Source organism: Phaseolus vulgaris, chromosome 4 (genome assembly GCF_000499845.2).
Source record: "Phaseolus vulgaris cultivar G19833 chromosome 4, P. vulgaris v2.0, whole genome shotgun sequence".
NCBI classification, from domain to species: domain Eukaryota; kingdom Viridiplantae; phylum Streptophyta; class Magnoliopsida; order Fabales; family Fabaceae; genus Phaseolus; species Phaseolus vulgaris.
Genome location: NC_023756.2, coordinates 1,450,810 through 1,471,952, shown reverse-complemented (window position 1 = coordinate 1,471,952; position 21,143 = coordinate 1,450,810). Strand labels below are relative to the sequence as shown.

The 21,143-nt window shown below is 35.6% G+C and overlaps 3 protein-coding genes across 10 annotated transcripts in view; 1 reads left to right on the top strand and 2 right to left on the bottom strand.

Annotated features, from left to right (window-relative positions):
- LOC137836364 (uncharacterized) overlaps nt 1-784 on the top strand; it is a 3,476-nt gene extending 2,692 nt beyond the window's left edge. Inside the window, exon 7 of the mRNA XM_068645093.1 lies at nt 71-784. Within this exon, the coding sequence (XP_068501194.1) occupies nt 71-179 (109 nt within the window). The 3' untranslated portion in view covers nt 180-784. The remainder of the gene's footprint in view (nt 1-70) is intronic.
- LOC137836736 (putative disease resistance RPP13-like protein 1) overlaps nt 1-10,111 on the bottom strand; it is a 25,163-nt gene extending 15,052 nt beyond the window's left edge. For 2 of the 3 annotated variants that reach the window (XM_068645442.1, XM_068645444.1), the window contains exon 1: nt 6,474-10,111. In XM_068645442.1, coding sequence (XP_068501543.1) covers nt 6,541-10,050 — 3,510 coding nt within the window. In that variant the 5' untranslated portion in view covers nt 10,051-10,111 and the 3' untranslated portion in view covers nt 6,474-6,540. Of the gene's footprint in view, nt 1-5,425; nt 5,707-6,473 lie in introns of those variants that run through there. The other variant, XM_068645443.1, reaches the window with a different exon arrangement.
- LOC137836738 (putative disease resistance RPP13-like protein 1) lies at nt 4,978-21,143 on the bottom strand. 6 transcript variants are annotated; one of them, XM_068645453.1, is made up of 4 exons: nt 17,514-21,143; nt 17,192-17,263; nt 15,983-16,194; nt 15,498-15,902 (listed from the first exon to the last, which is right to left on the bottom strand). In XM_068645453.1, exon 1 carries the CDS (start codon nt 20,938-20,940, stop codon nt 17,575-17,577), a length of 3,366 nt encoding a protein of 1,121 aa, XP_068501554.1. In that variant the 5' UTR covers nt 20,941-21,143; the 3' UTR covers nt 15,498-15,902; nt 15,983-16,194; nt 17,192-17,263; nt 17,514-17,574. The 6 variants fall into 6 exon arrangements, with proteins under 6 accessions (XP_068501555.1, XP_068501554.1, XP_068501553.1 ...); XM_068645454.1 differs by lacking the exons at nt 15,498-15,902; nt 15,983-16,194 and adding an exon at nt 4,978-5,178 and having other exon boundaries at nt 17,243-17,263; XM_068645452.1 differs by having other exon boundaries at nt 15,498-16,194.

Genomic DNA, 21,143 nt, shown 5'->3' with positions numbered 1-21,143 from the left:
AATTATATGTCATCAATTATTATTATTTCATGTTTTAAATATTTACTAACTCTTTTCAATGATCATATAGGCATCATTGGCAGTTACTTGTCTTATCAATGGTTGATAAGACTGCTGTGTGGTTCTGTTCCCTACACAAGAAGATGCCCACAAAATTTAAGGATATCATTGATACGTAAGTATAGTATAAACTTAACTTTGTATATGTTACTAATTAACCATCTACTAACGAGGTTTTTTGTATTAACCAGTTCATGGCGTGGATATAACATCCTAAAAGGTCGATCCAGTTCAAATAATTTGAACTACATAAGAGTAAAGGTTTGTAATTTTTTTCTTTCTCTATTATCATTGTTTATCAATATACTAACATATTACTTTTTATTGAATTATATAGTGTAATAAACAACCAGGAAGCTATGAGTGTGGCTATTACATTATGCAATGGATGATTACCATTATAAGACTAGGTGTTAAAACTGGTTGGAAGGAGGTATATGTTAAATCATTTTTATAATTCTTGAACATATATATATCTAGAAACTAATTTATGTCAACTTTGCAATGCAGTTATTCACAGAAGAAACACCAATGAGTGAGGAAGGCATTTCATATGTTAGAGATTCTTGGTCCACATACTTCATTAATTTTTATAACTCTAGCATACGTAAACAACATTAGTGGTTTTATTATATGTAATTTGATCACTTGTAAATGTACATTTTGATGATTTCAATTGGTTACTACATTTTTGTATTTGTCTGGCTGGGTTTAATCATTATGCAGGTTATTTAAATATATGGTTTCTGCACAAAACAGGATGTACAAAAAAAAAAAAAACACTATTTACAAATGCGGTCATTTACCAAGACCGCATTTGTAAATAGTGAATTCGCATTTACAAATGCGGTCTTAGTAAATGACCGCATTTGTAAATAGTGATTTATGAATGCGGTTTTTACCAAGACCGCATTCATAAATCCTAAACCCCAAACCCACTCCCTAATTCAGAATAATATACAAATGCGGTTACCTAAAATGACCGCATTTGTAAATGTGATTTATGAATGCGGTCATAGGACCGCATTTGTAAATTCCAGATTTACAAATGCGTGTTGATCAAATGCGGTTCTATGACCGCATTTGTAAATTTAAAATAGCCGCATTTGTTTAACTTATCTGCACTAGTGTTCGTTTGTGTGCGAAACTGTTTGATTTTTTTCGTGGGTGAATACTCATCCGTTTGACCTGAAATTTGTCGCGTTTTGTTCCAAATTCAGAAGAGATTCTTAGGTGGAATTTCAGGAAATAACTATTTCGGGAGAATTTTTTTGAAATTTCAAGGCTATCCTCTACCGAAACTTGTGAAATTTCGCCCTTATTTCTGCAATTTCATTCCGGGTGCATATTGCGCTGAAAAAATTCACACAAGTACTTTCATATGTTGTTTTCACCCGGGTAAGGAGGCGCGTCCAAAATCAGATCACAAAAAGAAGATACGGGAAAGAAAAGCCAGGACGTTTTGTTTTCGAAAAAGAAGTTTTGTTAACTCTCGGTCTGGGACCTACTACCGCTTGCTCCTTGGGTATTTTCGTATGAAATTTTGACCAGACATTCGTCACTGTGTCTATTTAATTTTAGCTGAGATTTGAGCCCCAGATTCGTCCCACAAGACTGGCAATAAATTTTTTATTTATCACTGCCAGGGCTGAAAGGAAGGTTCGTTAGTGTGCGAAATTGTTTGATTTTTTTCGTGGGTAAATACTCATTTGTTTGTCCTGAAATTTGCCGAGTTTTGTCCCAAATTTAGTAGAGATTCTTATGTGGAATTTCGGGAAACAACTATTTCGGGATAAAATTTCAGAAATTTCAAGGCTATCCTCTACCGCAAGTTGTGAAATTCCCCTATAATTTCTGCAATTTCATCCCGGGTCCGTATTGCGCTGAAAAAATTCACACAAGTACTTTCATATGTTGGTTGCACCCAGGTAAGCAAGCACGTCCAAAAACAGATCACAAAAAGATGATACGATGAAGAAAAGTCAGGACGTTTTGTTTTCGGAAAACCAGTTTTGTTCACTCTCGGTCTAAGACCTACTACAGCTTGCTCATTGTGTATTTTGGTCTGAAATTTTCACCAGACATTCGTCACTGTGTCTATTGAGTTACGGCTGAGATTTGAGCGCCAGATTCGTTCCACAAGACTGGCAATAAATTTTTTATTCATCACTGCCAGGGCTGAAAGGAAGGTTCGTTTGTGTGCGAAACTGTTTGATTTTTTTCGTGGGTGAATACTCATCCGTTTGAGCATAAATTTCTCGTGTTTTGTCCCAAATTCAGTGGAGATTCTTACGTGGAATTTCAAGAAATAACTATTTCCGGAGAATTTTTCATAAATTTCAACGCTATCCTCTACCGAAACTTGTGAAATTCCGCCCTAATTTCTGCAATTTCATATGTTGTTTGCACTAAGGTAAGGAGGCACGTCCATAAAGAAATCACAAAAAGAAGATACGGGGAAGAAAAGCCATGACGTATTGTTTTCGGAACACCAGTTTTGTTCACTCTCGGTCTGGGACCTACTACGGCTTGGTGCTTGGGTATTTTGCTTTGACATTTTTACCAGACATTCGTCACTGTGTCTATTGAGTTTTGGCTGAGATTTGAGCCCCAGATTCGTTCCACAAGACTGGCAATAAATTTTTTATTCATCACTGCCAGGGCAGAAAGGAAGGTTCGTTTGTGAGCGAAACTGTGTGAATTTTGTCGTGGGTGAATACTCATCAGTTTGACCTGATATTTGTCGCGTTTTGTCCCAAATTCAGTGGAGATTCTTATGTGGAATTTCAGGAAAAAACTATTTCGGAAAAAATTTTCAGAAATTTCAAGGCTATCATCCTATACCGAAACATCTGAAATTCCGCCCTAATTTATGCAATTTCATTCCGGGTCCGTATTGCACTGAAAAAATTCACAGATGTACTTTCGTATGTTGTCTGCACACAGGTAAGGAGACACGTCTATAAACAAATCACAAAAAGAAGATACGGGGAAGAAAAGCCAGGACGTTTTGTTTTCAGAAAACAAGTTTTGTTCACGCTCGGTCTGGGACCTACTACGGCTTGCTCCTTGGGTATTTTGGTCTGAAATTTTTACCAGACATTCGTCACTGTGTCTATTGAGTTATGGCTGAGATTTGAGCCCCAGATTCGTTCCATAAGACTGGCAATAAATTTTTATTCATCATTGCCAAGGCTGAAAGGAAGGTTCGTTTGTGTGCGAAACTGTTTGATTTTTTTCGTGGGTGAATACTCATCCGTTTGACCTGAAATTTGTTGCGTTTTGTCCCAAATTCAGCGGAGATTCTTACGTGAAATTTCACGAAAAACTATTTTGGGAAAATTTTTTAGAAATTTCAAGGCTATGCTCTACCGAAACTTGTGAAATTCCGCCCTAATTTCTCTAATTTCATTCCGGGTTCGTATTGCGCTGAAAAAATTCACACAAGTACTTTCATATGTTGGCTGCACCCAGGTAAGGAGGCACGTCCATAAACAAATCACAAAAAGAAGATACGGGGCAGAAAATCCAGGACGTTTTGTTTTCGAAAAACCAGTTTTGTTCACTCTCGGTCTGGGACCTACTACGGCTTGCTCCTTGGGTATTTTGGTCTGAAATTTTTACCAGACATTTGTCACTGTGTCTAATGACTTTTGGCTAAGATTTGATCCCCAGATTCGTCCCACAAGACTGGCAATAAATTTTTTATTTATCACTGCCAATATTGAAAGGAAGGTGCGTTTGTGTGCGAAACTCTTTGATTATTTTCGTGGGTAAATACTCATCCTTTTGACCTGAAATTTTTCGTGTTTTGTCCCAAATTCAATGGAGATTCTTACGTTGAATTTTAGGAAAAAACTATTTTGGGAGAATTTTTCAGAAATTTCAAGGCTATCCTCTACTGAAACTTGTGAAATTCCGCCCTAATTTCTGCAATTTCATTCCAGGTCCGTATTACGCTGACGAAATTCACACGTACTTTCATATGTTGTTTGCACCCAGGTAAGGAAGCACGTCCATAAACAGATCACAAAATGAAGATACGGTGAAGAAAAGCCAGGACGTTTTGTTTTCGGAAAACCAGTTTTGTTCACTCTCGGTCTGGGACCTACTACGGCTTGCTCCTCGTGTATTTTGGTCTGAAATTTTGACCAAACATTCGTCACTGTGTCTATTAAGTTTTGTGTCTATTAAGTTTTGGCTGAGATTTGAGCCCTAGATTCGTACCACAAAGTTGGCAATAAATTTTTTATTCAAAACTGCCAGGGCTGAAAGGAAGGTTCGTTTGTGTGCGAAACTGTTTGATTTTTTCGTGGGTGAATACTCATCCGTTTGACCTGAAATTTGCCGCGTTTTGTCCGAAATTCAGTGGAGATTCTTACGTAGAATTTCAGGAAAAAACTATTTCGGGAGAATTTTTCAGAAATTTCAAGTCTATCATCTACCGAAACTTGTGAAATTCCACCTTAATTTCTGCAATTTCATTCCGGGTCCGTATTGCACTAAAATATTCGCACAAATACTTTCATATGTTGTTTGCATGCAGGTAAGGAGGCACGTCCATAAAAAGATTACTGAAATTTTCTCAGTTTAGGTTGTTACCAAAGAACTTCATCAGGGTTTGGCACTTAACACTCATATACTGAACAATATTCAAGCTATTTATTCTGAAAAATATTCAAGCTATTTCTATCACTATTTTTTCTGTAAAGCTCAGTCTTGATTGAACACCATAAGACTTCTTTTAATGTTTAAATATCTTGATGGAATATCACAAGAGCTTTTTAATAAAGTAAAAAGTAGTTTAAAAATACTTTTTAAATTCCAATTACAAGTTCCTTAGATACAAAATGTCCCTTATGTCCACTACAGTTTCCATTCATCTTTCCTCCACTCAAAACCCATAACTTAATTTTTGGGATAATTTAGTTTCAGTGATCTATTATTAAGTTTAAGTTCATTTTTTTTTTGTCAGAAACTGTATTAGCATGAAATAAGAAGATAAAAGGAAAAAATGTGGCTATGAAAACAAATATACTTAGATAAATGAAGATGATGCCGCCATAACTTCCAACTACATAATACTCTGTTCGGAATGGATGCCAAATGCCAGACCACCTTAATGTAAGAAATAAATTTTGAACAGTTAAATGTTTGAATGTGTGTGTTGTGAAATCTGGATCCAATCAATGCTGAGTATTTCTGAGAACACAACCATTCAGTCTTTTATCTTTACTTTCATCCAGTTTTGTTAATGGCGTTATGAGTGCTCAGGGAAAAGTCCATTTTTCTTAGTTTATATAAGTATAGAACGATTGTTAGTTTTCCTGATTTGAAAGTGACATATTTAATTGAAACACTAGCATGCAAATAAGAAAAGTGAGTTCTATTTTATTCTTTCAAAGACAAGTTTAGAATCAAATAAACCCACCAAGAGGTTCGACAACTCAACACAACTACAATGTTCTATTCTAAGAATTAAAGTATTTTCATTTAAAACTCCATTGTTTCAATTTGCCTCTCAGATGTTGGAGTTTGCTCGGGAATTGTATAGGAACTCCTCATCAGAACCCAATTTCAAGCCCTTCTATTTATTTCCTCTGTATAATATCATGGTACAGTGCTACAAACCAACTTTTGGAAGACCTGTGGAAGAAATAAGGTAGAAACAAAAGCATAAGCACTTTGTTCCATTGAAATCATTAACTTAAAAATCAAGCTTCACAATGTTAAAGAGCTATCCATCATAAATACATTAGCATACAAATTTTATAGAGCTGAATGTTTAGATTTTTCCAATTAAAGTGCAGTGCTAAAGCTTCACAATGTTAATTGCATTGACAGCTAGCTGCATATTTAGATAAAAAATGTGTTAAATTAAACAAATTTAAGATAAATTATTGTGCAGCCTTATTGATTAAAGAACATTCTGCAATGGAGTTGGAGTAGCTACAGCTTGAATTGAGTATGGTGAGTGAGTGATGTATACAGTTGATGAATGATAAAGCACATGTCTCTGCCATTAATGTATATTCTAATTGCTACTTTCAGAAGCTCTGCCATCACATGGAAAATGTTGGACACAGGCTAAACAAAAATTCAAGGCTCGTCAGTTTATTGTAATTAAACACATGCCTGCTCAGCTATACAATATTTTCGTAGTATTCTAAAAATAGGAAACACATTTGGTTGGAATTTAATTTCAACAGAACAACTGAAATAATTTTGCACGAATATAAGAGTAAAATAAAAGTAATTGATTCATGAAAAACGTAGCTGAGTCATCCTACTTTCATAAATATCATCACATCAGTTTAAGTATAACATGTGCTGTTCTTGTTTGGAAAATGGCAATTATAGGGTTACGGTTTGCAACTAAGAAAATTGTAATAAAAAAGGTAGAAAGATAGAACCTGTTGAAGTGGGAGACAAATTGAAATAGGTGGACGTCTAATTTTGAACTTGTGACTCATCTTATGATCAGACATCCAGTTCCAGATTTTGGATGTGAGCAATCTTTTCCCAGTCTTCTCCATCTGGATTCCGACAACGCTCCTTCAGCAATGGACAATCCCATATTGTAAGAGAAGAGATGGATTTGGGGAGACCCTCCGCAGGTAAGCATTGAAGGTTGGGACATTCAACGAGTGTGAGTGAGGAGAGGTGACAGAGACCCTTGTAGTGCATCTTTTTAAGATTTGGGCAATTCCAGATTATTAGAGAGGTGAGAGAGCGAGGTAGCAAAACTTCATCGGGAAAACACTCCACCTCCAAATCTTTAATAGACAAGTGTTCAAGACGTGGGTTGGGATCCAAGGTCTCTCTCAAGGAGGCGATAAGTTTAAAACATGAAAGAGACATATGTTTTATATTTAATGGCAAACCTCCATCTGGGAACAACTCAACTTCTGGACAATTAACTATATGCAGCCTGGTAAGGGACGGAAACAAAATTTGCATGGATTTGGGAAATAGGAATGATTTAAATTTAGGGCAATCATCAATAGATAGATACATGAGATGATTATGAGCGTACTCCTGCTCCTGCGAAATTCTTCTTATGTTTTGACACCTTGTAAGTTGAAGAGAAAAGAGCTTTGGAAAGAAATCTAGTCGAAAGATTGTAAGAGAGTCGCAAACTCCATAAGTATGCCGGGTTTCAAACGGCAATGTGTTCATACTGTTTCCGCTAATTGTGAGCTCATCACTAACAACTACTTTCTTTAAATGAGTACCTTTCAATTTGGGACATTCATCCACACGAAGCCATTCAAGACGTGGAAAAGAAATAGTTTTACACTCCCATTCTTCCCATTCCTTCATATTGGAGAATGTCAGACTCTCCAAGGATGCAAATGAAGAGTTGCTCCCATAAAATTCAGCATCAATGCTCACTATTCCATCAAGCCCTTTAATTTTGAGGGTTTTCAGTGATGACAAAAGTCCAAGGGGAGGCAAACATAGGCAGTATTTACAGCCCTCCAACTTTAAGAACACCAGATTTGATAACGAATTATCGAATACCCAACTTGGGAATTCTGTACCATTGTAATTCGTAATTAACAAATCCTCCAAGTGTTTAGAAGGTTCTAGATTCTGAAGTACTTCTTTTTCTTTCCTTGGATCATCCGGGATGTGGTCTGACTTCCATTGTAATTCTAGCTCCACAAGGTGTTTATCTTTCACATTTGCTTTTAATGCATCCAAAGGATTGAAAATATTCTGCAAGTCATTGATTGATAGCCTTTCATGAAGATTGAGTCCTCCCAATCTGCCCAGTTGCTTAGGAATTAGCTCACTATTTCTATCCACGAAAAATGGATTTAGTACTTGAAGATTCTTCAATTCTCCAAAATGCATGGGCATCTTTGACACTCTTGTACCTTCAAATTGCAGGCAACTCAATTTAGTAAGTTTATGCAAATTTAAGGGCAATTCCTGCAACTTTGAACAATAGATCAACTCCAGGCAACGCAATTTCGTAAGTTTGTGCAAATTTAAGGGCAACTCCTCCAACTCTGAACAACCGTTCAACTTCAGTATTAGTAAGTTATAGAGCAAACATATTGACTCAGGTAGTTTTTGTATCATAGTATTCGAAAGATCTAACGAATGAAGATGTTTAAGATCACCTACAGTATCTGGGACCTCTCTAAGGTCAGAACAACCACGGAAAGATAACATGCGTATAAACTTAATCTTCGAAAACAAATCACGTATTAAAATCATGAAATTCCATTGACAATTGAAATCTCGTGAGAAAGGAAGAAATGAACGAAGTCTTTTAGCATCAGTTAAACTCCCAAAACCATCAAAACTTTTAACGTCACGGAATTTAAATGAAAAATGACGGGTTGTTTTCGGTATACATTCGCCTTTATCAAATTTCAACCTGAAACAAAAATCCACACAGACATATTTTGCCAAATCATTCAGAAGGTCATGCATGACGAAATATCTCCTGCGACCTGATTGTTGAAAAAAAGACCTTGACACTAGATCATTGAATCTCCCGTCACCTGATTGTTGAAAGAAAGACCTTGACAACAGATCATTGAAGTACTCTTCACCAACTTCTTCTGGATGTCTAATTTGTTGCGGACACTGTAGAAAATTTTGAGCCATCCACAACAAAATTAACTCCTCCTTCACAAACCCACAATCTTTGGGTAATAAGGCACAATAAGCAAAGCATCTTTTAAGATGAGACGGAAGATACCGATAGCTCAAAAATAATGCAGGGATAATTTCACTGTGTTCTTTTGGTAACTCCCATATGTCACTTTCCAATATGTTCTTCCAATCTGAAATGGATGACTTTGTATGTAAAAGGCATCCAATTGTTTTCAGAGCTAGAGGCAATCCCTTGCACTTCTCAACTATCCTTCTACCAACCTTCATGAACTCATCATTCAATTCAAGATCATCTTTTAATGCATGATTTTCAAAAACTTTCCAGCATTCATCCTCTCGTAATGTCTTTAGAAAATGCACTTCAGACCTCATGCTAGAAGCAACTTTCTCACCACGAGTTGTGACAAGAATTCTACTTCCTGGAGCCCCATAGCTAAGAGGAGTTCGCACAACTTCCCATTCTGCTGGTCTTTCGTTCCAAACATCATCCAACACAAGAAGAAATTTCCTTCCTGACAATTTTTCTTTCAGCTTTTTGTGAACCATCTCTAGGTTCCCACTATCATGTGTGTTATCAGTGACTGCCTCAAGAATTGTTCTTGTCACAGTCAAAACATTAAAATGATCTGAAACACATACCCAAGCTTTGATATCAAATTTTGCATCGTGGATCTTTGGGTCATTGTACACATGCTGGGTGAGTGTGGTCTTACCCAACCCACCCATGCCCACAATGGAAAGTATTGATGGGTGGTTAGGATTGTGGGTTTCAGATGTGAGCCAATTAATGATTATATCTTTGTCAGCATCTCTGCCATAAATAATAACACTTTCAGCCATCAAAGAAGATGATGGCAATTTCTGTGGAACTTTACTGCCTGATCCATCGCCAGAATAAGTACCCTCCTTCAAACCAAGAGCACCCTTTTGGTTTGCAAGATATTGTAGTTTCTCCAAGACTTCTTTCATCTCTGATTCAATTTTCTTGTTAAATGAAGTGAAAGTAGGGTTGAAGAAATTTGATACCTTGTAAGTAAAGGTTTGAGGTTGGGATTGAGCTTCGACTTGGCATCTGGTGAGTTCATAGTCTATTTCACCCAACAGATCCTCTGCATCAAAGACAGCCTCTTTGACATCAAAAAGCCATGCTTTGATGTGTGGATCTGTGAACTGCCTTAGTTCAGCATCATCAGCGAGGGCATCGATGGAGCGCAGCATGATTTTCAAATTGCTGAGGAGCTTCTCATCAAGTTTTCTTCCACGAAAGAAGTCTAGAACTTGAGGAGAAGCGAGCCTATCGAATGCAACCTGAAGAAATGCTGAAAGAAGAGCACCACCAACAAGTTCTGCAGCCATGATAGGAAGGAGTTGGAAATGAAGTGAAATGGATTGAGTGCAGGAATGATTGGTATAGAGATGAAAGGATGACTTGACTTTAAGAACATCTTATCTATAAAATGTAAGCTGTTGGATATTCATTCAAGGGTTGTGATGAATGAAAGTACATATGAATGCAATAATTGTTGACAACTGCAATCCATGAATGCATGTCTGATCATTAGGTGAAATAATAAAGGATCAGTGAAATCTGACAAAATTTAGTTGATGTAATTGCTTGGATAATATCTGACTTATCTTTTATGCAACAATTATATTATATTCATGCAAATTTAGTTGATGTAGTAATTCGTATCCTTTCGTTATTCACTTAATTTGGTTTATCTGTCTTTCTTTGTCTCTTTATTTATCATTTTTTTTTTAATTTGGTTCTAGAGTAATTTTTATCTCTTTATTTATAATTTTATTATTTTTGAAAGGTCTCAAATTAGTTTTACTTTTATTTAAATTTATTCAGAAAAGAAATTTTAATATTGTTTCATTGACTAACTTTAGAGTGGGACTTAACATTGATTTGGTATTATTGTAGTTAGGTATTAAATTTGGACGATATTTTGATATGTGATTTTAGAAGAATACAGTGACGTTGTTATATTTATGAGTCATCGTGAATTGATGTACTTTGTTATAAAAATGTTCAAATTCTTATATTAGATGTTGAATTATAACTAGTTTAAATTAAAATTTATAAGTGTTATCTTTTTATATAAAATATTATGATATTTATTAACAACTTCCCTTAAATCTAAATATTATGATATTTATTAACAACTTCCCTTAAATCTAAATATTATGATATTTATTAATAACTTCCCTTAAATCTAATCCCATAAATTTGCATTCTTACAATTCATAGATAATAACTTAGTGAAATAACAACTTGTGAGAAACTTCCTTTTCTTTCTATTCTACAGATCCCATTAGAACGATGGTTCCTCATACCACTTTTGGGATTTTGGTTTTCGAAATATAGTTTGAAAATATAAAAGATATATGATATGGAGGAGTTTGATTTATTTATTCGTATACTCTATATATAGAGTATAATATTACAAAATATCAAATATTTAACAATCTCTCATTCTGAATTTCCTAAATCTAAATAATAAATGAATATATTTTTATCTTTATTAAGCAAATATTTTCAATGTTGTTTTTCTGAAATGGTGCCTGATGTAAAGACATTATAAGTGTATAAAATTTGGAGAGTTGAAGTCACATTACAAAAGCATTTCCTAATAATTGTTTTAATTGTTCAGTATATCAAGATTAAGCTGGCTAATTGAATGTCATCTTAATTCATGATTTTCTTGACAAGTTATAGAATTTTATAGCCTCATAGCCTGCAGTTATATTACAGTGAAGACAGAAAACAATTATCTCTTTAAGCATCATGAACTTTAAGTCCTTTTGAATAACAAGCTTTCTTGTAGTTGCAACAATGTCCTTTCTTTGTAGAAATTCATATTCTCTTTTTTAAGAGTGTCAGTTATCTACTCAGTTCAATCTTTGCAGATGGCCAAAAGTGGAGAAAATTAATAACTGGATTCGATTTGGATTAATGCATGTTTATGTACCTTAGCTTTTTGTTTATGTCACTCTTATTTAAGTTTTCATTATATTGTTGAGTTTTTCATTTATACTTCTTAGATTTCCTTTCATCTTAATTATAAAATCAACACAGGTATGGTCCTATCTCATCTAACCAAAATACTAAACTTTCTTTCTTCCAATATGTAAAACATACAATATATAATTTTTAGTTTAATAGTTTTTTTCTATTTTCTTTCTTTCTATTTGTAAAAGTAGTATATTAAGTGTTCTCGTGGTAACTATGAGACTTTGTTGTTACATAATTATATTGATCTAAAATTATAAACAGAAGTATGGGAAATTATATTCAAAATGAGGTTTTGATTAAAATCATTTCATTATATTACATTGTTAGGAATATATTTTACCATATTGATAGTAGAGATATTCTGCAGAATTAGCAGGTGTTGAAGTGGCAGACACTGTCTAAATTTTAACTTGTGCCTCATCTCTTATTACCAAACACTCAGATATTGGATGTCAGCAATCTTTCCCCAGTCTTCAAACCTTTGTAGTGCATCTTTTTAAGATTTGGACAATCATAAATTCGTAGATAGGTGAGAGACTCAGATATTGCAGATAATCATTCACTCATGAATGATTCAAATTGCTGGCAATCATCAATTGTTTAAGTAATTGTTTGAGTTAATTAAGGTCACAAGACAGAAGTCATTTCTTTCTACTAAGCTTCTGCACTACATCTTCTCACCATGTTCTGCTTTTTTTTTTCCTTTTATAAGCATAGACTATTATCTTATCTTATTAATATTAATATAGTTTACATCATACACATTGTCATGTTTTTCATTATCATTGTTTATTCTTTGGTGTTCTTTCATGTATTATGTCATATGACAATTTTCTTCTTCTTCTAATACAAGAATCAGTATATCTTAAGGTCTTCAATGTGAGCACCTTTCACCATATTTCAGGAGTTGAAATGGATCTAGTTATACCCTATGGTAAGCATTGGAGGCATCTATTTCTGGAGAATTATTCCTGGATCTTGGGACTTCGAAAGAATATGATACAGAGGCACGATGCTTCCATGTTATCACAAGTACATATTTCCTTTAAATGAAGAAGTTTCTTTGAAAAACCTTTTAACTTGGGACATATCTATGTAGAAAGCTATTGAAGACTCGGAAAAGTAGCGGTTTTACATTCTATTCATTCATTCATTCATGTTGTAGAATTCCAATCTTTCCAAAGACAGAAATGAAGAAGAGCTGCTTCCATAAAATTCAGCACCAATGCTCACTATTACTACTGTACTCGCAATTTTTATCCACAAAAAATGTACTTAGTACTTTAAGATTCTTCAACTTTCCAAATACATTGGCATCTTTGTCACTTTTGTAAGTGTAAATTCAAGTTGGCATATTTGGTACATGGCTTAGTACTTTGCATTATATTTTAGTCTATTTATTTGTCTTGGTTTTATATTCATGACTTTGCATATAGTATTTGATTATTAGTTTCCAAAATTGAAAGGGGAAAAATTAATTGAAAGGGGAAAAGTGCACTTTATTTTGTTCTTTTTTTTTTATCAGCAAAGAATAAATATAATTAAAATTGGACATTTCAGGGATGTCCCAACCCGTATAAATCAAATAGGTGCTCCTAATTTAGATAAAGTTTTGGTACCAACCTTCACATTCCGGGCACCCAAAAATCTACTGAAAAAAGCATAAATATAATCTAAAGAGCTACTATGAGCAAAAGTGCACTTTCCACCACAGTGCTATTTAACTAAATAAGTGACCACAAATGGATGGAGGTACCGCAGGTCACCAAAAGCAGTTCCAAGATTCCAAAAGCAGAATGTGTTGATATTATGGCAGTAACATACCAACCCATAATTTAAACATCCAATCTTTACATTTAGGCATATGAAATATATTCTCATTTAGGCATGATAGGCACTTCATCTATGTTTCAATTTTGCATCAGGTCCTTCCAAAGAACCATAGGAGTTTAAATCAGCCCAAAGAATTTTCAATCTAAGTGAAATCATAGCACCTAAACTTGCACCTGCATAATCATAGCCCCTGCACCTGCATAAAATACATAAAACCAGCACCTACTGTCAGCCTATCACCACGAGCACACTGCTGAGAGAAATGTGACCTTTAGTTCAGCCCATGCTATATTGCAAATCTTTGGATCTGCTATGATCACCACACAGGAAACATGACAGACAACCAAGTATTGGACCCTCCAGCAACAGTTCACACCACGTTTGACATAAGCCTCAAACATTGCAGATATCATCCAAATAGTTGAGTTCACGATGACCTTTCAGGATTCCCTCTTCTTATAGCTTGCTACCCCATCTCCATCTAAACCAGCGGCACACATTCAGACCTGCAGTTCTTTAATCAGCAGCCACCACTCATGCATGTTTGTTTACTTATTTCCTGTTCCAGCACCTCCCCTGAAGCACACCTTTGAGAGGTTCCAAATGCGATTGTTTGTATTTGAAATGTTGGTCCAGAAAAATAAACTCAGTACCACAACCCTCAACTAACTACATTTTGGGTGATCCTGACTAAGGATATCCTATATAAGTGTTGCCACTGCTGACTAACCACACTTCAACATTTACCAGCAAAAGCACCTATCAGCGCCAAACAGAGAAATTCTCCACCCATCCCTCTGCCCTGCTTTGCCAGCCTTATTACTGCACCTCAGAATTTCCTCTGTCATTCGTTCCAGCTTATTTCAAGCTCTCTATACAGATGCCTGGATTCAAAGTCCAGTCTACAAAAGAGTAATTAAAAGATTTAGTCCTATGTTTAAGCCAAGACCACGATTTAAGTTGAGTCATCTGCAGTATCTCTTCTACATCCACAACTCCCTGTTTGAACAGAATTGTGTTCCTTTGGTCCCATATACACCTCACAACAGCTGCCCAAATACCTTTCCAAACTTGATTCTGCTTAACACTTTCCTGACTACAGTGAAAACTTTCAAAATGGATCTTAATCTCATTATGTTGCACTAACGTAATTCCCAACCACCTTTGGCATATGGACCATACACGTTGTGCATAAACGCATTCTATGAATAAATGCTTAGAAGATTCCTCCTTACTCCGACACAGTCCGCATTCAGTAGAAGTGACCTGCACTCTTCTTCTATATAGGCCTTCCCTTGTTGGAATTCTATCCAAAAGAGCTCTCCACGTTGTTGTCAACACGCTTGGAAAAACTGTAGCTTTCCAAAGAATTTCAAAAACCTCCTGTTGTGTCCCATTCGCTTTCCTTTCTAGACATTTGTATGCTGAGTTCACTGTATATTTCTCTAGTTCCTCCTCCCCCCACACTTGGACGTCAGATATGTATCTCTTCACAGATGCCCTTGTAATACATTGGTGGAGATTTATTACCAATTCTGATTCCCACTCAAATCTATTCCTCCGCCACTGTAACCTCCACTGCCACTCGGAACCCTTCCACCTTTTGCTCCTGGTTAGCCGATAGAGAAAACAGCCTTTGGAAGGATGTTTTTAGACGTGCTTTATTTTGTTCCTTGAAAAGAAAATTTAGAAGCAATAGACCCATGAAGAGGTTCAGAAGTCTCCAACAGTTCAATTCATTTTTTTAGTACATAACTAGTTTGCTGAAGTAATCAATAATAGTTCAGTTCACTGTTGACGAGGATAAATTGGTTTTGTTTTGTGCTGTCACAGGTAAAATATATTTTAAAATATCTAAAGCTTCTTCCATTAACAAATACATGTGCCTTTTTTTAGGAGAATTTCAAGTTAAAGTTGTTAGGTGTGCTTTCGTAGCTAATGTCTCCAAACATTTGTTCAACATTGTAAAATATCTAATGTTGCTTCCAATAACAAACACGTATACCTTTTACAGTTCAATAATTACACAAGCTTTACATACCTAATCTACAATTTCAGGTGACAGGCTACACAATCCTGCTTCTGCAAATTTTATAAATAAATGGAAATCTGAGGAGGAAAATGTAATGTCAGAAGTAAAAGCTATTTGCAATGCTCACTGCTTCAATGCCACTCCCAACACAGCATGAGCACAAATACAACTTCAACTTTTATGAAAGGAAGTTTAAAAGTATTTACATTTCACAACTCCCTCTGCTTCAATTTCCCTCTCTCATGTAGGAATCACAATTGCAAACCCTTTTACTTGTTTTCTCCGAATTTCATCGTACAATGATACAAATAGACTTTGAAAGACCTGTGGAAGAAATAGGGTTGAAACACATTCATAACAGGTTACCATCAAGGTAGAATGAGGGGTCAAGAAGAATGAAAGACCTTGTAGTTCATCTTTTCAAGATTTGTGCAATCAACTATTGTAGAGAATTAACATGGTGTGTGTGGCAGCAAAACTTCATCGGGAAAAGACTGCACATCAACCTTTTCAATACACAAGCTTTCAAGAGTGTGTTTACATCCAAGGTCTCTCTCATGTAGGCTATATGTTTGAAACTTGAAATAGACATGTGAAAATTCCACGTCAACTTTCCCTGTATAAACGAGAGAAACCTCACCTTTATAAACCAGTTTTGAGAGGACGAGTTAAACTTAACCTCATTTCCTAATAACATTATAACCAAAATATCAACGTTTTGCTGTGCTCGAATGTATTTGATGACGTTGGAAATAGGATAGCATGGTAACTGAGTCTAAGATTTTATGAAGATGAAATATTCTTCAATACATACAGAAGCAATTGAATAATTAATGTCAGTTAGTACCTTAAAGCAAAGTTTGACAAAATGAGTCTGATCGAAAAATAACATGCAAAAATCATTGGAAGAGATTTAAGCAGAGAAAGAAGCACATCCCAAACTTTAGTACTCATAGAATACAAACAGAAAACTATGCGATCAGTTTCAGCAGGAAAAAAAAATTGAAAATATGAATTTCAGTCTCAAGATCAGAATGCTAAGGAAACTAAAATTGGACCATGACAACATTGTGTAGATGAACACTAAAATGGATGGATGCATGACCTTACACATTAGACCCTGTTTTAAAAAGATTACTGAAATTTTCTGAGTGTAGGTTCGTTATGCATAGCAGTTTGGTTCTCACCTAAGAACTTCATGAGGGTTTTGCAGCTTAACACTCATATTGTGAACATTGCTTCTGAAACGTATATTTTTATCCAACAAATATCAGCCCGATAATATCTGAAAACATATTAAGGTTTTATCCGTGAAAAGAAGAAGAAAAAAGAGTATGAAAAAGATGGAGTAGCATAGTCATTTCTATCATTACTAATAAACAACATTGGTTTCATAAGTTGGTTGATAAAGGCTCAGACAGGTAATTTCTTCATTTATTACGAATTCTGAGAATATAATTTTGTTGAAAGACAGGTAAAAACGCAGACCAGATATATGTGTAATCATATCTATTATTAAGTTTAAGTTCATTTATTTTTTTGGTCAGAAACTGTAGTAGCATGAAATAAGAAGATAGAAGGAAAAATGTGGCTATGAAAACAAATATACTTACATAGCTACCATCTACAACAGAATACTCTAAAAATGCCAAATGCCAGACCACCTTCACGATTTTCGTAATATTCTAAAAATAGGAAACACATTTGGTTGGAATTTAATTTCAACAGAACAATTGAAATAATTTTGCACGAAAATAAGAATAAAATAAATTTAATTGATTCATGAAAAACATAGCTGAGCCATCCTCCTCTAATAAACATCATCGGTTTAAGTATAACATGTTCTTATTTGAAAAATGGCAATTATAGAATTACCGTTTGCAACTAAGAAAATTGTAATTGAAAAGGTAGAAAAATATTGTGGAGAATTAGAACCTGTTGAAGTGGCAGACAAATTGAAACAGGTGCACGTCTAATTTTGAACTTGTGACTCATCTTATGATAAAATATGCCGGTCTTGGATGTGGGCAATCTTTTCCCAGTCTTCGCCATCTGGATTCTGACAACGCTCCTTCAGCAATGGACAACTACTGATTGACAGAAAAGAGATGGATTTGGGGAGACCCTCCACTGGTAAGCATTCAAGGCTGGGACAATCACGAAGTGTGAGCAAGGAGAGGTGGCAGAGACCCTTGTAGTGCATCTTTTTAAGATTTGGGCAATCCCAGATTTGTAGAGAGGTGAGAGAGCATGGCAGCAAAACTTCATCGGGAAAACACTCCACGTCCAAATTGTTAATAGACAAGCTTTTCAGACATGTGTTGGGATCCAAGGTCTCTCTCAAGGAGGCGATAAGTTCTAAGCATGAAAGAGACATTTGTTTTATATTTAATGGCAAACCTCCATCTGGGAACAACTCAACTTCTGAACACTTAGCTATGTGCAGACTGGTAAGGGACGGAAACAAGATTTGCATGGGTTTGGGAAGCAGGAATGATTTAAATTGAGGGCAATCATAAATATTTAGTTGCTTGAGATGATTATGAGCGTACTCCTGTGAAATTCTTCTTAGGTTTTGGCACTTTCTCAGATGAAGAAACCGGAGCTTTGGAAAGAAATCTAACCGAAAGATTGTACCAGAGTCGCAGCCTCCATCAATATGCCCGGTTTCAAGCGGCGATGTGTTCATACTGTTAATTCTGAGCTCATCACTAACAACTACTTTCTTTAAATGAACACCTTTCAGTTTGGGACATTCATTCACATAAAGCTCTTGAAGACGTGGAAAAGAAGTAGTTTTACACTCCCATTCTTCCCATTCCTTCATATCGTCGAATTTCAGACTCTCCAAGGATGCAAACGAAGAGTTGCTCCCATAAAATTCAGCACCAATGCTCACTATTCCATCAAGCCCTACAATTCTGAGGGTCTTCAGTGATGATAAAAGTCCGAGGGGAGGAAAACATAGACAGTATTTACAGTTCTTCAACTCTAAGAACACCAGATTTGATAATGAATTATCAAATACCCAACTTGGGAATTCTGTACCACTGTAGTTCCGGATTGACAAACTCTCCAAGTGTTTGGAGGGTTGTAGATTCTGAAGTACTTCCTTTTCTTTCCTTGGATCATCAGTGACATGGTTCGATGTCCATTCTAGTTCCAGCTCCACAAGATGTTTATTTTTCAAATTTACTTCTAATGCATCCAAGGGATTCGAAATATTCTGCATATTGTTAATTGATAGTCTCCCATGAAGATTGAGTCCTCCTAGCTGCTTAGTACTGAGTTCACTATTTCTATCGATGAAAAACATATTCAGTACTTGAAGATTCTTCAGTTCTCCAAAATGCATTGGCATCTTTCTCACTCTCGTAGATTTAAATTCCAGACAACGCAATTTGGTAAGTTTATGCAAATTTAATGGCAACTCCTTCAACATGAAACAACCGTTCAACTTCAATATTAGCAAGTTATAGAGCAAACATATGGAGTCAGGTAGTTTTTGAATATCAGTAGATGAAAGATCTAATGAATTGAGATGTTTAAGATCACATATTGAATCTGGGACCTCTTTCATTTCTGAACAACCATACAAAGATAACACGCGTATAAACTTAATCTTGGAAAACAAATCATGTATGGAAATCTTGAAATACCAATAAGATCTCCAACCTTGTGAAATAGGAAGAAATGAACGAAGTCTTTTAGCATCAGTTAAACTCCCAAATCCATTAAAACTTTTCACATCATAGAATTCAAATGAAAAATGACGGGTTGTTTTCTGTATACATCCGCCTTTATCAAATTTCAACCTGAAACAGAAATCCGCACAAACATATTTTGCCAAGTCATTCAAAAGGTCATGCATGACAAAACGTCTCTTGACACCTGATTGTTGAAAAAAAGACCTTGAGAGTAGATCATTGAAGTACTGTTCACCAACTTCTTCTGGATGTCTAATTTGTTGTGGACTCTGTAGAAAATTTTGGGCCATCCACAACAAAATTAACTCCTCCTTCACAAACTTATAATCTTTGGGGAATAAGGCACAATAAGCAAAGCACCTTTTAAGATGAGAAGGAAGATAGCGATAGCTCAAAAATAACGCAGGGATAATTTCACTGTGTTCTTTTGGTAACTCCCATATCTCACTTTCCAATATGTTCTTCCAATCTGAAATGGACGACTTTGTGCGTAAAAGACATCCAATTGTTTTCAAAGCTAGAGGCAATCCGTTGCACTTCTCAACTATCCTTCTACCAATGTCCTTTAGCTCATCATTCAATTCAAGATCATCATCTTTTAATGCGTGATTTTCAAAAACATTCCAGCATTCATCCTCTCCTAATTGCTTTAGGCGATGAACTTTAGACTTCATGTTAGAAGCAACGTTCTCACCACGAGTTGTGACAAGAATTCTACTTCCTGGAGTCCCATAGCTAAGAGGAGTTCGCACAACTTCCCATTCTGCTGGTCTTTCGTTCCAAACATCATCCAAAACAAGAAGAAATTTCCTTCCTGACAATTTTTCTTTCAGTTTTTTGTGAACCATTTCTAGGTTCCCACTATCATCTTTTTGATTTGTGATTGCCTCAAGAATTGTTCTTGTCACAGTCAAAACATGAAAATGATCAGAAACACAGACCCAAGCTTTGATATCAAATTTTGCACCGTCGATCTTTGGGTCATTGTACACATGCTGGGCGAGTGTGGTCTTACCCAAGCCACCCATGCCCACAATGGAAAGTATTGATGGCTGGTTAGGATTATTGGTTTCAGATGTGAGCCAATTAATGATTATATCTTTGTCAACATCTCTGCCATAAATAACACTTTCAACCACCAAAGAAGATGATGGCAATTTCTGTGGCAGTTTACCACCTGATATATCATCAAAATAAGTACCCTCTTTCAAACCAAGAGCACCCTTTTGCTTTGCAAGATATTCTAGTCTCTCCAGGACTTCTTTCATCGCTGATTCAATTTTCTTGTTAAATGAAGTGAAAGCAGAGTTGAAGAAATTTGATACCTTGTAAGTAAAGGTTTGAGGTTCAGATTGAGCTTCGACTTGGCATCTGGTGAGTTCATAGTCTATTTCACCCAAAAGATCCTCTGCATCAAAGACAGCCTCTTTGACAGCAAAAAGCCATGCTTTGACGTGTGGATCTGTGAACTGCCTTAGTTCAGCATCATCAGCGAGAGCATTTATGGAATGCAGCATGATGTTCAAATTGGCGAGCAGTTTCTCATCAAGTTTTCTTCCACGAAAGAAGTCTAGAACTTGAGGAGAAGCGAGCCTGTCGAATGAAACCTGAAGAAAGGCGGAAAGAAGAGCACCACCAACAAGTTCTGCTGCCATGGTAGGAATTGGAAAATGATTGAGTGCAGGAATGCAGTTTGTGAGAACTATTCAGCCGATGGATGCAATATGTATTGATAGGATGAGTAGTAAAGTATTTTAGAAAGGATGACTTGACTTAAAGGATTGATAGGTGGAACCTACTTTTCTTTGAGTCTTTCTTAAAAGCTTAATTCCACAATTATTCGTTGCATTCACAGATT

Coding starts and splice junctions, on each gene's coding strand:
- LOC137836738 (XM_068645454.1), bottom strand. CDS start 20,940: ATGGCAGCAGAACTTGTTGGTGGTGCTCTTCTTTCCGCCTTTCTTCAG.